Source organism: Cydia fagiglandana, chromosome 8 (assembly GCF_963556715.1).
Source record: "Cydia fagiglandana chromosome 8, ilCydFagi1.1, whole genome shotgun sequence".
Taxonomy (NCBI): Eukaryota; Metazoa; Arthropoda; class Insecta; order Lepidoptera; family Tortricidae; genus Cydia; species Cydia fagiglandana.
In genome coordinates, this window is record NC_085939.1 from 3038390 (window position 1) to 3052044 (window position 13655).

At 41.5% G+C, this 13655-nt stretch overlaps 1 protein-coding gene across 1 annotated transcript in view; it reads right to left on the minus strand.

Moving 5' to 3' along the window:
• Positions 1-2581: 2581 nt before the first annotated feature.
• LOC134666454 (ras-related and estrogen-regulated growth inhibitor) overlaps positions 2582-13655 on the minus strand; it is a 40531-nt gene continuing 29457 nt past the window's right edge. The window contains exons 6-7 of the mRNA XM_063523616.1: positions 3078-3237; positions 2582-2817 (exon numbers count right to left, since the gene is read on the minus strand). Of these exons, the coding sequence (XP_063379686.1) occupies positions 2582-2817; positions 3078-3237 (396 nt within the window). The remainder of the gene's footprint in view (positions 2818-3077; positions 3238-13655) is intronic.

The following is a 13655-nucleotide window of genomic DNA, read 5'->3' on the forward strand; positions in this document are numbered from 1 at the left end:
TAACGAAGAGGATAAATCGCCAAACGTGAACTATGCGTCGTTGAAGAGTTCCGCTCTGATCATCATCAGCAGTTCCACTTCATCAAATGCGACAGTTATTAATGAAAATGCTTGATTTTCTGATGAAAATACAAAAATCTCTATACGCATGCCTTTAAAATTTGAGGAGTTCCCTCGATTTCTCATGGATCCCATCATCAGAACTCAAGCTTGAAAAAATTGTGGCTTAAAAACTTAACTTGCTTAACAAACATAACGAAGAGGACAAATCGCCAAAGGTGAACTATGCGTCGTTGAAGAGTTCCGTTCTGATCATCATCAGCAGTTCCACTTCATCAAATGTCACGTTTTTGAATGTATATGCTTGATTTGTTGATAAAAACACAAAAATCACCATATGTATGCCTTTAAGATTTGAGGAGTTCCGTCGATTCCTCATGGATCCCATCATCAGAACTGGATTTTGACAAAAACGGGACCAATCTGTATGTACATACAATCAAAAAAATAATTTTCAAAATCGGTCCAGTAATGACGGAGATATGGAGTAACAAACAAAAAATAAAAAAAATAAAAAAAATAAAAATAAAAAAAAACATACAACCGAATTGATAACCTCCTCCTTTGGGATTTGGAAGTCGGTTAAAAATGACAGATAAAGACAAACGATTATTAGCTAATTGAGCGCGCGATTGTAGCGCGTTTATTTATGAATAAGGGGGTTCAGGGGTCGGAAACCGGTATTTGCTCCATACAAAAATACCGGTATTATTAAGTTCTTTTTCGTTCTTTGGTTTATTATTCCATTTTTAATTGAACAATCTAATAATACAAAGTTATTAACTAAATACATGATGCAGTCCTACGTACAGAGCCTAAAATAATTCAAAATATTGGGCTCTTTCGGGGTTTTTAAAAAATACCGGTTCCGAGCCCTGAGGGGGTTAGTAACTAAATTATTCTTGGCATTTCTAAAGAGCCGTTTTATTTGTTATTGAATAATAGAGGTAAGTATAATATTCAATATTTAATTATAATAGTTAAAATAGGAACTGTAAAAATGTCTTTTGGTATATCTGCACTTATAGGTAAGTACTTATAGCGTAATTTTGTACAAAATCTACTTCTAAATAATATAGCAATACTTATACAATTTTCTGTCAACGAAATACAGCGCTTAAAATAAAGGAATAACTTTAAATTTCACTTCCTTCGCCGGTGCGCCCTCGTATTCCAATTTTCTTATAATTTAATCATTATAATTTATATATGTAGGTACAACTACCTATAAACTACCACAACACATATTACAAACAATATTTCATTTCAAAATATGAATACAACATAAAAACATAATCCTTAGGTATGTTTAGCGGTTTTTTTGCCAAATTACACTTAGGTAGAAATGCGATGGTAAAATCTTCTTCTTAGTCGGATACTCTTGTCAGAGCAGTCGTGGTCATTGAGGTCGTTGTACGGCCTTTTTTGTTGTTTCCCGCCATGCTTCTCTATTTATATATCATGGTAAAATAGGTAATGGTAATGTGATGTAGGTACATTTCATTAATTGTTTGGAGGTATCGAGGGATTTTACTATGATAGTCTGTTCGAGATCCTGAACACGGTGAAAAATAAAGATACTACTCCTAAAAATATGTGTGATACCTCATTAGATTCGTCATGATATCTAGAAAAATGTATTCGAAGCGTGTATTAGCATTAGCACACAAAAAATATCAAAAGTTATAAACAAAAAAAGGGAGGAAAATGTAGTTATTTTTTATTACAAACACACACACGAATACATTTTTCTAGACATCATGACGAATCTAATGAGGTATCACACGTATTTTTAGGAGTTGTATCTTTATTTTTTACCGTTTTCAGGATCTCATACAGACTACTATAGGATGGGCGAAATGACATGACAAACTCCGGCCGAATACCGAATGGCAAAGTGGCCAAACAGGTCGAATACCGAATAGTTGCCGTTATGTAGGTAGTTATTATGTTATTAAATATTTAGCCAATAATAGAATGATTTATTAGTTACTAAACAATAATAAGCCAGGTAAGATAAAATAAATCTTCTGGATTTTTTTTGGCAGAACACCATGGCATTCAGCGTCAGCGTTGAGCGTGCACACTCAGAGCGTAGGTTCCGTAGCCTTGGGGTTAGGGCCCCCCCCACATCTAGCGTCTTTCGAGCGTCAGTGTCTACAACTCTATGGCCGCTGCTCGACGCAACGTCGACGCAACTGCGCAGCGACGTCATTTTCCGTAGCGCTGACCAGACGCCGACGCTCGAAAGACGCTAGATGTGGGGGGGCCCTTACTCACTTTCAGAGTACCTACCCACTTTTCTGTCAGAGCTGTGTAATTACTAACTTCAATAAGTACTAGAATTGTTTCCCCTCATAGCGACGCTCATGCGCCTGACTAAGGTGGAGTCGCTGCGGGTGAAGCCGGCCTCCTCGGCCTCCGGCTCCGTTTGTAACTTATTGTTATTTATATTTGTATTTGTCAGGTAGTCACTTTCAGAGTACCTAATTTCTGTCAGAGCTATATGTAACTACAAACTTCAATAAGTACTAGAATTGTTTCCCCTCATAGCGACGCTCATGCGCCTGACCGGCGGCGGGTTGCCGACGAGCGGCGGGTGGCGGAGGCGCGCGGGGCGGGGCGGGAGGCGCGAGTCGGTGCTGGCGCGCGCGCGGAATTCCTCCGCGCTCTCCGACTGCCCGGAGGACGAGGTGGAGTCGCTGCGGGTGAAGCCGGCCTCCTCGGCCTCGGGCTCCGCTTCGGCCCAGCGATGACCTGGAATGACAAAAACTCATTCTAAAATATAACCCCATAAAATTGTTGTTTAAGCCCCTCAACAACTTTAAACGGTCCTGGGTGCGTAGCCAACGTGCCTCTGTAGCGAACGAAACACAACTGTCTCTATCGCTCTGATATGGAATGACACTTTCGACCGTAGCAAAGCGACGAAATCGCGGAGTGAGCCACGCCTGACCAAACTTGGGTCTCGGAAAGGCCTGTTCACGGTCATCATTGTATTTGAAACGTGTACTTACAGATGGCGGCGGGGTCGGGCGTGGTGTCGGAGGCGGCGCGCGCCAGCGGGCGCTCCAGCGCGGCCGGGGGCGCGCCGGCCTCCGCCGCGGCGCCGCGCCCGCGGCTCCACTTGTTGCTCACGCGCCAGAATCGGCGCGCGTCGTTGAATACGCCCCACACCTGGACAATGACAAACATTTGCTTATGGCTCCTCTACACGATGGGCCAACGTCGGCCACTCCAAGGGACGCAGCCATGCGGTAGAATGAGATAGCAATATATGCGTCCCTTGGAGTGGCCGGCGTTGGCCCATCGTGTAGAGGAGCCATTACCTATACTACGGATGCTACGCCGTAGCTTGTAGCATTGTTTATTGTAGATATTAAAAAAAATGGCATCAGGCCGATTTTCGGCGCGATTAGGGAAATGAATTAGAGATTAACTAGATACGGTATAGTAAAGATATGTATGTAACGTCCCACGGGTAAATGTCCCTTATGGCGGTTGGCGCTTACGCTATTATTAACGCCGCTCCAATATTATTGCGGCGCAGCCGCCATAAGTAACTTTTTCCGTGGAACGTCACACATCATTACTATTTTATATCTAGTGAAACTCTAATTAATTTCCCGAATCGCGGCGCCAGCCGCCATAAGGTACCTTTTGCCGTGGAACGTCACATATCTTTACTGTATCGCATCTAGTTAATCTCTAATTCATTTCCCAAATCGAGCCGTGTGATTCATCATTTCATCAATTTGTGCTCACGATGATTGCTTGTAGTACAAAAAATCCTTTTGTACAAAAATCTATTGGCTCCTCTACACGATGGGCCAGCGCCGACCACTCCAAGGGACGCAGCAATGCGGTAGAATGAGATAGCAATATCACTTGCTCCCTCTAACGCATAAATGCGTCCCTTGGAGTGGCCGGCGCTGGCCCATCGTGTAAAGGAGCCATATAATTGTCAGCTTCTTGATCAGATCCAAACCCAATAAAAAAAATATTGAGTCAGAACAAGCTAAGTCTGCATAGCATTTGAAAAGCAAAGTTTGGTAATGTCATCATTAATCTCAAATTTCTAATAAAATATACCTTTTACCAGGCGTGGCTCACTCCGCGATTTCGCTGCTTTGCTACAGGTATCTTAAAAGTACATATATCCGTTCCACACCAATTTTGGGGAAACCCATAACGCGCGTGGCACTGTCGCCACCTAGCGGCCATATCTGTGCTGATCGTGACAGACGCGTTTTGTTGGAGAGTGAGTCTTTTGTACCTAGTACTATTATTTATTCTGTGCCCCGGTATGACTTAGGTACATTTATTGTATATGTACCTACATACTTACTTTAATCATACGTGGCATATGTACGAGTACCCAGTACGAGTGTCAGACATGACATCACGTGTAAAATTTTTTTCAAAGTGGGAAATCAACAATATTACTCATAAATTTAATTAGATCAAATAATCCGCTCTATTTTACCCAATAAAAAATATCATACTTAATAATCACGTGATCTTGGGGCAGGATGGGAGGGGGAGGGGGGTGCGTTAAAATCACCGGATATCACCAAGGGTGAGGGGGGATCAAAAATAGGCCAAATATGATCACATGATTTCTGAACGACCCCTAACCAGCCTACCCACATCTTTCTATTTATTACCTACTTTACAAAAGAGATGGATGTCACGTCATGAGTCCTGATGCTTACCGCAATTTGTCAAGGAACCGCAATTTGTATATTTTAATATCATGCCCTTTTATGGCTTAAGTACCTATGCCAAATAGTTATTGTATACCTACATAAACGTAACGTTAAGGATGACTCACGTTAGACCGGGCCGTGTCCGGGCCGGAGCTTCAGGCGCTTACTTTTCTATGGCATGACATGTTCACGTGATGCTTTCCATAGAAAACGATGCGCCGGAAACTCCGGCCCGCACACGGCTCGGTTTAACGTGAGTCATCCTTTAAGGGGTGTTTTACATCTCTTCGCCAAATTTTGAGTCATAATGAGTAACTTTTACTACGGCACTAACCCCGAAATCACGAAAAATTTTGGTTCTCCCACTTCCCTGGAAAAATCGACATAATAATATGATCAGCCAAAACGCATGAAACTGCATTTTTGAAGTGAAAACTTCTTTAGCGGCGCTGAGTGCTTTTTGAGGTGGGGAAAAACTGATAAACTCGATACAGCGTAACGCGTAACATAACGCTGACGTCATGTGTCACGGACAATGTTATTCACCAAAGAACTTTAGTCATAATAACGTATCATAATCAGGTCAATTATTTAAAACTGGACTTTTATATTAAGCAATAAAGCTCAATGTTCTAATCTTGTACGGGCTGAAATACGAGGATCTCACAGTTACATTCTAACTTTTTATCACTCAAATATAATTCAATAAAGCTACATCTTGATGAAATCGCTAATAAAAGTGAACTCTAGTACTGGTGAATAAAAATCAAAATATCATGACCAAATATATTTAGATGCGAGGTCTGCAAGGTAATTTTACAATTTCTATTCGAATTTTAAACAATTAACGCTACAAATTTAAGCTCACTGGCCAGCAATTTCGGAACTAAAGTTTTTTAATAGAAAGGAGGATGGGTCAATTATACCTACATAGTGCTGCAGACGTTTTGGACTAGTCATTGAGTTTTCACTTCTGCCGGCACTCCCGGAGTGCAACCCATTGTTTTTTTTTTGCTTTTTCGTGTTTGGTCCCAGAGTAAAAGTTACTCATTATGGCATATACTCCGAACATATGCCGAAGAGTGGTATAAAAGAGTGGTGACACGTGCCTAAAAGTACTTAAGTGCCTATTACATTCAGAGAAAGTTAACCTTCGCTGTGGAAATTGCCTTTTCAGTGACAAAGGGTCGCAGTTTTTCACTTTGATCCAACGAAATTAGAAACAGACCGTTTGTTATTCTGTATCTTCTGCTGAGTTGGGGGCTTTTGTTACTATATTATCCTTGGTACTGTCACAGAATAAATAATAGTACTAGGTACAGAAGACTCACTCTCTAACAAAACGCGTCTGTCACGATCAGCACATATATGGCCGCTAGGTGGCGATAGCGCCACGCGCGGCTTATGGCAAACCCCAAAATTGGAGTCGAACGGATGTACTTTTATTAGCTACCTGTAGCAAAGCGACGAAAACGCGGAGTGAGCCACGCCTGGTACTGTAGGTAATGTTTTGTATAAATATTTTAATTAAATAGCACTTAGGGGTCATCCATTAATTACGGTACACCAATTTCTAGGTTTTTTTACCCCTCCCCCCCCTTGTCACACTTGATCACATTTGGCAAACCTCTCCCCCCCTAGTGTGACGTCACATTTTTTCTACGAAATCGCCAAATCGAATTAAGTACTTAAGTACCTAAGTATTATTAATATTTTATCAAAATATTTTTTGACGATATAAATATTAGTAATTTTATAACCCAAAACTGCTTACGAAAGAAAATTAAACGATTAAAAACTATTTTCGTTTTAAAAACTTGTTATTTAAATGTACAGCGAACTAAATAATTTAAATAAGTTTTCGGTTACTGATGAAGTTAAAGTGACGTCACAAAGTTTGTGTCTCCCCCCTCCCCCATGTCACAATATGTCACATTTTCTTGACCCCCTCCCTCCCCCTAAACGTGTGACGTAATTAATGGATGACCCCTTAGGATCGTGATATATTATATGCTGTCTTTTAATCATCGTGTGTTCCCCTCCTATCAAAGCTTCTATTTAAATAATTTCGCAATGAAGGTTATTTGTTTTACAAGGGGGCAAAGTTGTTGTTTAACCGCTCGTGCTAATATTGACCCACGAGCGTAGCGAGTGTTTCAAAAAATGGAATCTTGAGCGTTGCGAGGGTTTCAAAGCACGAGGGTGAAACAAAATTTGCCCCCGAGTGAAACACAAAATTTTTCACCGCACCAACCCGAAGCATTTATTAAATTTAAAATATCAAACAAAATCAAACCAAATCAAATCCAAATGAATGTAATAAAATATTTTGTCATCCAAAACTCAAAATTTGCATTTGATTACTTTGCCTCACATGTGAATAAAATGCAACTTTGCTATCAGTTTTTGAAGTGCAAAGTAAGCCTTTCGAAGCTGGTGTGGTGAATAAAACTTTTTTTTTCATTTCTATCCTGTGCGGTTTCAGAGGAATTTCCTTGCACGAAAGCTACGGCTATAGAATTCTCATCTTTGTCGAGTACCCACAACACAAGCCTTCTTGAGCTTACTGTGGGGCTTAGTCACTTTGTGTAATCAAATGTCCTAATATTTATTTATTTTTACAAATACTCATAGTAATTTATAATACCTATCTAAATTTAAACAATCTTATAATCGTTTTCCTTCGAATCGATGCGCAATAAAAAGCAACGTCTTGTTTGTTTGTTGCTGGTGGCGCAGGAATTTCATTTCCGTCTGCTGCAGACGTCTTTTATTTGTGGATTCCAATGATTCAGAGAACAATGTATAGCTGTTTTCCTTATGTATTTTATACAGTTGTAGTATAGTCTTTAAAATAAATAAATATTATAAAAATGTAAGCCGTACATTAAGATTAAACAGTTGTGCTGTGGGACAAAGATATCCATAGAAAATTTGGACATAAATAAATGATTCACCGAAATCTACGAAACTGCTGATTTCTTCACCAAATAAACATCTGGTCTGAACATCCAATTATATTAAATTTCATATTTATAACATTACTAGGACTATTTACGTGTAGGCGTCGTCTGTAAACATAATGTATAAGAAAAACAACATTATAGGTCAGCGTAGGAACCACGCGTAATCGCGTATATTTTTTGAGAATTAATCATATTTAGTCATGCGTGATGTGTAGGTGTACATTTGTAACAGCTATTTAACCATTGACGTATATATCGTATATGGGTTCATATTTAATTACGAAATCCGTTAAATATGAATTTGGAGTTCCACTCGTAGTAATGCGAGTATGCAGATGAACAAATAATGGGCACGTGACGGGTTGTCTTTACGCCACCCTATCTATACCTGTACACTTGTACAGGGGGATTCATGAGACGTGAGCAGGACTAATCCTGCACTCTCAGTAACTGATAATTGATCGATCACCGTCGTATTTAGGTGAAACAACCACCCTTTTTCCTATTTTTTAACTTTTTGGCGAGGGCAAATTTAATTCTCTACAATCATGGTCACCCTACAAGACCTAATTAATATACATAAAACCTTTTTAACCGTAATGACAGCATTATGATTACGAAGAAAATAAACTGTCAAACTTGAGTGAGATACGAGTTTTCAAAAGTAACCAGACCGTGATGACATTAAATTTGACACAGAATATCGGTAGTTTAGTATTCTAATTGTAGGGTGACCATGTATGTCGTAAATAAATTAATAACTTTTTTTTTCAACACGACTAGAAAATTAACGTTAACCTCACTAATACTGATACGAAACAGTTGTTTATAATTTACCAAATGCGCAGTGTTAGTCCTGCTCACGTCTCCTGAATCACCCTGTATAATCAATGGCTCTGGCTTACAGTTTACGTGATTTAACTACGCAGCCTTGTATTAGGTATATACCCAAAACTAATTGCGAATATAACACTTTAAACTCTCGCGTTTTGTACACAGCATTTTTAATTACACCCTAGAAATATCAATAGGGAGGACGGGTACCTATAATACAAATTATCGTCTACTTTCAAATGTTGAAACCAGCGGATATATATATATATATATATACTAATTTTAATTGTTAAATTATTGCCTATATACAATATATATACAGTGGTACAACTAAACGAAATTAATAACTAGCTTAAATCTAAAATAGGCCCCTGAGGCATTGTACCAAGGATGCTGGCGGCATTTCCCCGCTGTATCGCAATACTGATAACAAATACAAAACTTCCTATATAACTTTATGTACTTGTGCCATACGACTAAAAAAAAGCAGATATATCTTCGGACCAGTGTACGAATACGGATACTGTGAGTGTTGCGTGTCGTGCATCAATTTCAAGAACATTTGGTGTCGACAGCCTTTTAAAATCGCGCATATGGCCATTTGGCATTTTCAGCGACGCACATATCCTATACTACGGCGCGATTCTGAAAATGAATTAGAGATTAACTTACGATATAGTAAAGATATGTGACGTCCCACGGGTAAAGGTACCTCATGGCGGTTGGCGCTTACGCAATTATTAACGCCCCTCTAATAGTATTGCTGCGCTATGCGACGTAAGCGCCAGCTGCCATAAGGTGCCTTAATCCGTGGAACGTCACATATCTTCACTACTTCATATCTAGTTAATCTCTAATTCATTTACCGAATCGCGGCATCAGCCGCCATAAGGTACCTTTTGCAGCGGAACGTCACATATCTTTATTATGTCATATCTAGTGAGTCTCTAATTCATTTCCCGAATCGAGCCCTAATCTGTCACCCTCCGTAACGTGAAACTTGCGGCTGTTCGTAAACATTATGACATGATATTTACATATTATAATCAACCCAAGGCGATATTACCAAATAAAAGGTAGTCATATATTTTACATTCATCTACTTTAACATACTTCATCATTCGTTGTCCCGGCATTTTGCCACGGCTCACGGGAGCCTGGGGTCCGCTTGGCAACTAATCCGGAGTAAGTATTGGCGTAGGCACTAGTTTTTACGAAAGCGACTGCCATCTGACTTTCCAACCCAGAGGGTAAACTAGGTGTTATTGGGATTAGTGCGGTTTCCTCTCGGTCCCCATCATCGAAAAGCGACTGGTAAATATCAAAAAATTGTTTCCTATTATAAGTTCCTAAAAACTCATTGGTACGAGCCGGGGTTTGAACCCGCGACCTCCGGATTGAACTTAACGGTACTAATAGGTTGGGAGGAAAATGTAATCTTCTTCTTCTTCTTCCTCGCGTTATCCCGGCATTTCGCCACGGCTCATGAGAGCCTGGGGTCCGCTTGACAACTAATCCCATGATTTGACGTAGGCACTAGTTTTTACGAAAGCGACTGCCATCTGACCTTCCAACCCAGAGGGTAAACTAGGCCTTATTGGGATTAGTCCGGTTTCCTCACGATGTTTTCCTTCACCGAAAAGCGACTGGTAAATATCAAATGATATTTCGTACATAAGTTCCGAAAAACTCATTGGTACGAGCCGGGGTTTGAACCCGCGACCTCCAGATTGCAAGTCGCACGCTCTCACCGCTAGGCCACCAGCGCTTCCTTCGGGAGGAAAATGTAATACTCTCTTGTTATTAAGTATATTTATTAAGTCACGCTTAAACATGAACTGCCTTCTTTAGCTCATAAAGTAGGCACGGGTGCTTATGTGAGTCACGAGTATAAACATCAAACATACCCGTACGACTAACTAGGTAGGCACGATTCGTAACGTACCTAAATAATACGTAGGTTTAATATCACACGCTCCCGAGTAATTTATGGGATTTACGTTTCCTTAAGTATTATAATGTACATATTACCATGTGTTTTAATTACTTAAACACGCGGTGGCTAAAAAATAACTGCATTCCCGAGGGATATTTTGGGTTTATATTGAGCAACTTTTACTATGGGATGGGCGAAATCGCGAAAAAAATTTTACTCTCTCATAGAAAATGGACCAGCCAAAATGTAAAAAGCAGCCAAATTTTTTTTCGCGATTTCGGAGTTGATCCCATAGTAAAAGTTGCTCAGTATAATCCCAAAATCTCCCTGGCAACAGCATGTAGTTATTTTTTTGTCACCTGTATAATTATGTATAAAAAATAAGTTCAAAAACTAAAACCCGACTACTGCAAATCGCGCTCTAAAAAGTATGAAACAAGATAGAATTCTTATCTAAAAATTATCGAACAGGGAATATTATAAATGTTACCATTTTTTCAATAAAAAAATACAACGTAATATAATTTACAATTTTTTTATATATTTACAGAGATTCAGAGGATCGCCGTGGTCGTATGCCACGATTATAAACTTTAAGGTAAAGTGGCATACGACCACGGCTATCCTCTGAATCTCTGTAAATACATATATAAAAAAATAGTAAATTATATTACGTTGTATTTTTTTATTGAAAAAATGGTAACATTTATAATATTCCCTGTTCGATAATTTTTAGATAAGAATTCTATCTTGTTTCATACTTTTTAGAGCGCGATTTGCAGTAGTCGGGTTTTAGTTTTTGAACTTATTTTTTATTTAATTAATTTTGGGGTCATGATTTCGTTACAAACTATTTGAAGTCACTTGATATTACTTTTGCGAGGGCGTCCGCAGTACAGAAATGCATGCAGAGAGCCGCATATATCGGGCTACGCCCGACTCCTTTGGTATGAGGGCGCCGAAGGCTGCCGTCTTTGGAACGCGTACGTCGGGCTACGCCCGACTCTTTTAGTATGAGGGCGCCGAAGGCGCCCTGCTTTGAAACGAGTACAGCGAGCCTACTATGTCGAGCTGCGCCCGACATTTTTAGTATGAGGGCGCCTTCGGCGCCCGGCTTTGGAACGCGTACGTCGGGCTACGCCCGACTCTTTTAGTATGAGGGCGCCGAAGGCGCCCGGCTTTGGAACGCGTACAGCGAGCTTCGTACGTCGGGCTGCGCCCGACTCTTTTAGTATGAGGGCGCCCGGCTTTGGAACGCGTACGTCGGGCTACGCCCGACTATTTTAGTGTGAGGGCGCCGAAGGCGCCCGGCTTTGGAACGTTTACAGCGAGCCTCGTACGTCGGGCTGCGCCTGACTCTTTTAGTATGAGGGCGCCTTCGGCGCCCGGCTTTGGAACGCGTACGTCGGGCTACGCCCGACTCTTTTCGTATGAGGGCCCCGAAGGCGCCCGGCTTCGGAACGCGTACAGTGAGCCTCGTTCGTCGGGCGTAGCCCGACTCTTAGTATGAGGGCGCCTTCGGCGCCCGGCTTTGGAACGCGTACGTCGGGCTACGCCCGACTCTTTTAGTATGAGGGCGCCGATGGCGCCCGGCTTTGGAACGCGCACAGCGAGCCTCGTACGTCGGGCTGCGCCCGACTCTTTTAGTATGAGGGCGCCGAAGGCGCCCGGCTTTGGAACTCGTACAGCGAGCCTCGTACGTCGGGCTGCGCCCGACTCTTTTAGTATGAGGGCGCCTTCGGCGCCCGGCTTTGGAATGCGTACGTCGGGCTACGCCCGACTCTTTTAGTATGTGGGCGCCCGGGGCGCCCGGCTTTGGAACGCGTACAGCGAACCTCGTAAGTCGGGCTGCGCCCGACTCTTTTAGTATGAGGGCGCCTTCGGCGCTCGGCTTTGGAACGCGTACGTCGGGCTACGCCCGACTCTTTTAGTGTGAGGGCGCCGAAGGCGCCCGGCTTTGGAACGCGTTCGTCGGGCTACGCCCGACTCTCAGTATAAGGGTGCCAAAGGCGCCCGGAATTGGAACGCGTACGTCGGGCTGCGCCCAACTCTTTTAGTATGAGGGCGCCGAAGGCGCCCGGCTTTGGAACGCGTACGTCGGGCTAACGCCCGACTCTTTACGTATGAGGGCGCCGAAGGCGCCCGTTTTGGAACGCGTACAGCGAGCCTCGTACGTCGGGCTGCGCCCGACTCTTTTAGTATGAGGGCGCCGCTTTGCCGCGTACAGCGAGCCTCGTACGTCTCTTGTAGGGAATGTAGGGCTGTTCCTACATTTTGGCTGATCTGGGCTTCTATACCTATTCACTTTATAAAATATTGCAGATCATTAAAAAACACCATGTATATAGTGGCTAAACAAATTTCTTTTGTAAAAACCTTCTTGTATCGCCTTAATCGGGTAATACGCGGATAGAATTCAAAGCGCTTAATAGATTCGTAGTTCGAATTACCTACCCGATAAATTAATGTTTTATCGGGTTCATGTAAGCAAAGCCGGGTGCAAAAGCTAACAATATGTATATATTTGAAATGTGCTAATTGAGCTCTTTCAAATGATATACAACACGCCATCATTACTTATTTTTATTTTTTTGATTCGTGCCTTTATGACCTCTAGAGGGCGCCGTGTTCCTTTTTTTGTGACGTCATATAGCCTATAACCAGCGGACGCTTAAGACGATTCGAATGACATATCGTTTGTCAAATTATAATGCGTACTTTAGGAGTTCTGAGGGAACAAATGAACATACATACATACATACCCACATACATACCGGTCAAAATCATAACCCTCCTTTTGCGTTGCCGTAGTCGGGTAAAAAATAAATTTAGTACCGAACCCCCATACCACTCAAGAGTATCTTAACGACGTACATTTCTAGTAAATATAAGTATATAGGCATGCATGCGATACATGTGATATTTATTTGACTCATGATCCATTGACACATGAGGTCTTTGTGACTAATCCTGTGGTTCTCTTTTAAAAATATGACGTATTTGTGTCAGGTTTTAGCAAATAAATGACTAATTGTGATTACCGATGATCTATGAAATCTGATTAGGTACAAAATTTAATTAAAATTCAAAATTAACGACTTGAGCTACTAAGGGCCACTTGCACCATCCCACTAGCCCGGGGTTAAGCGG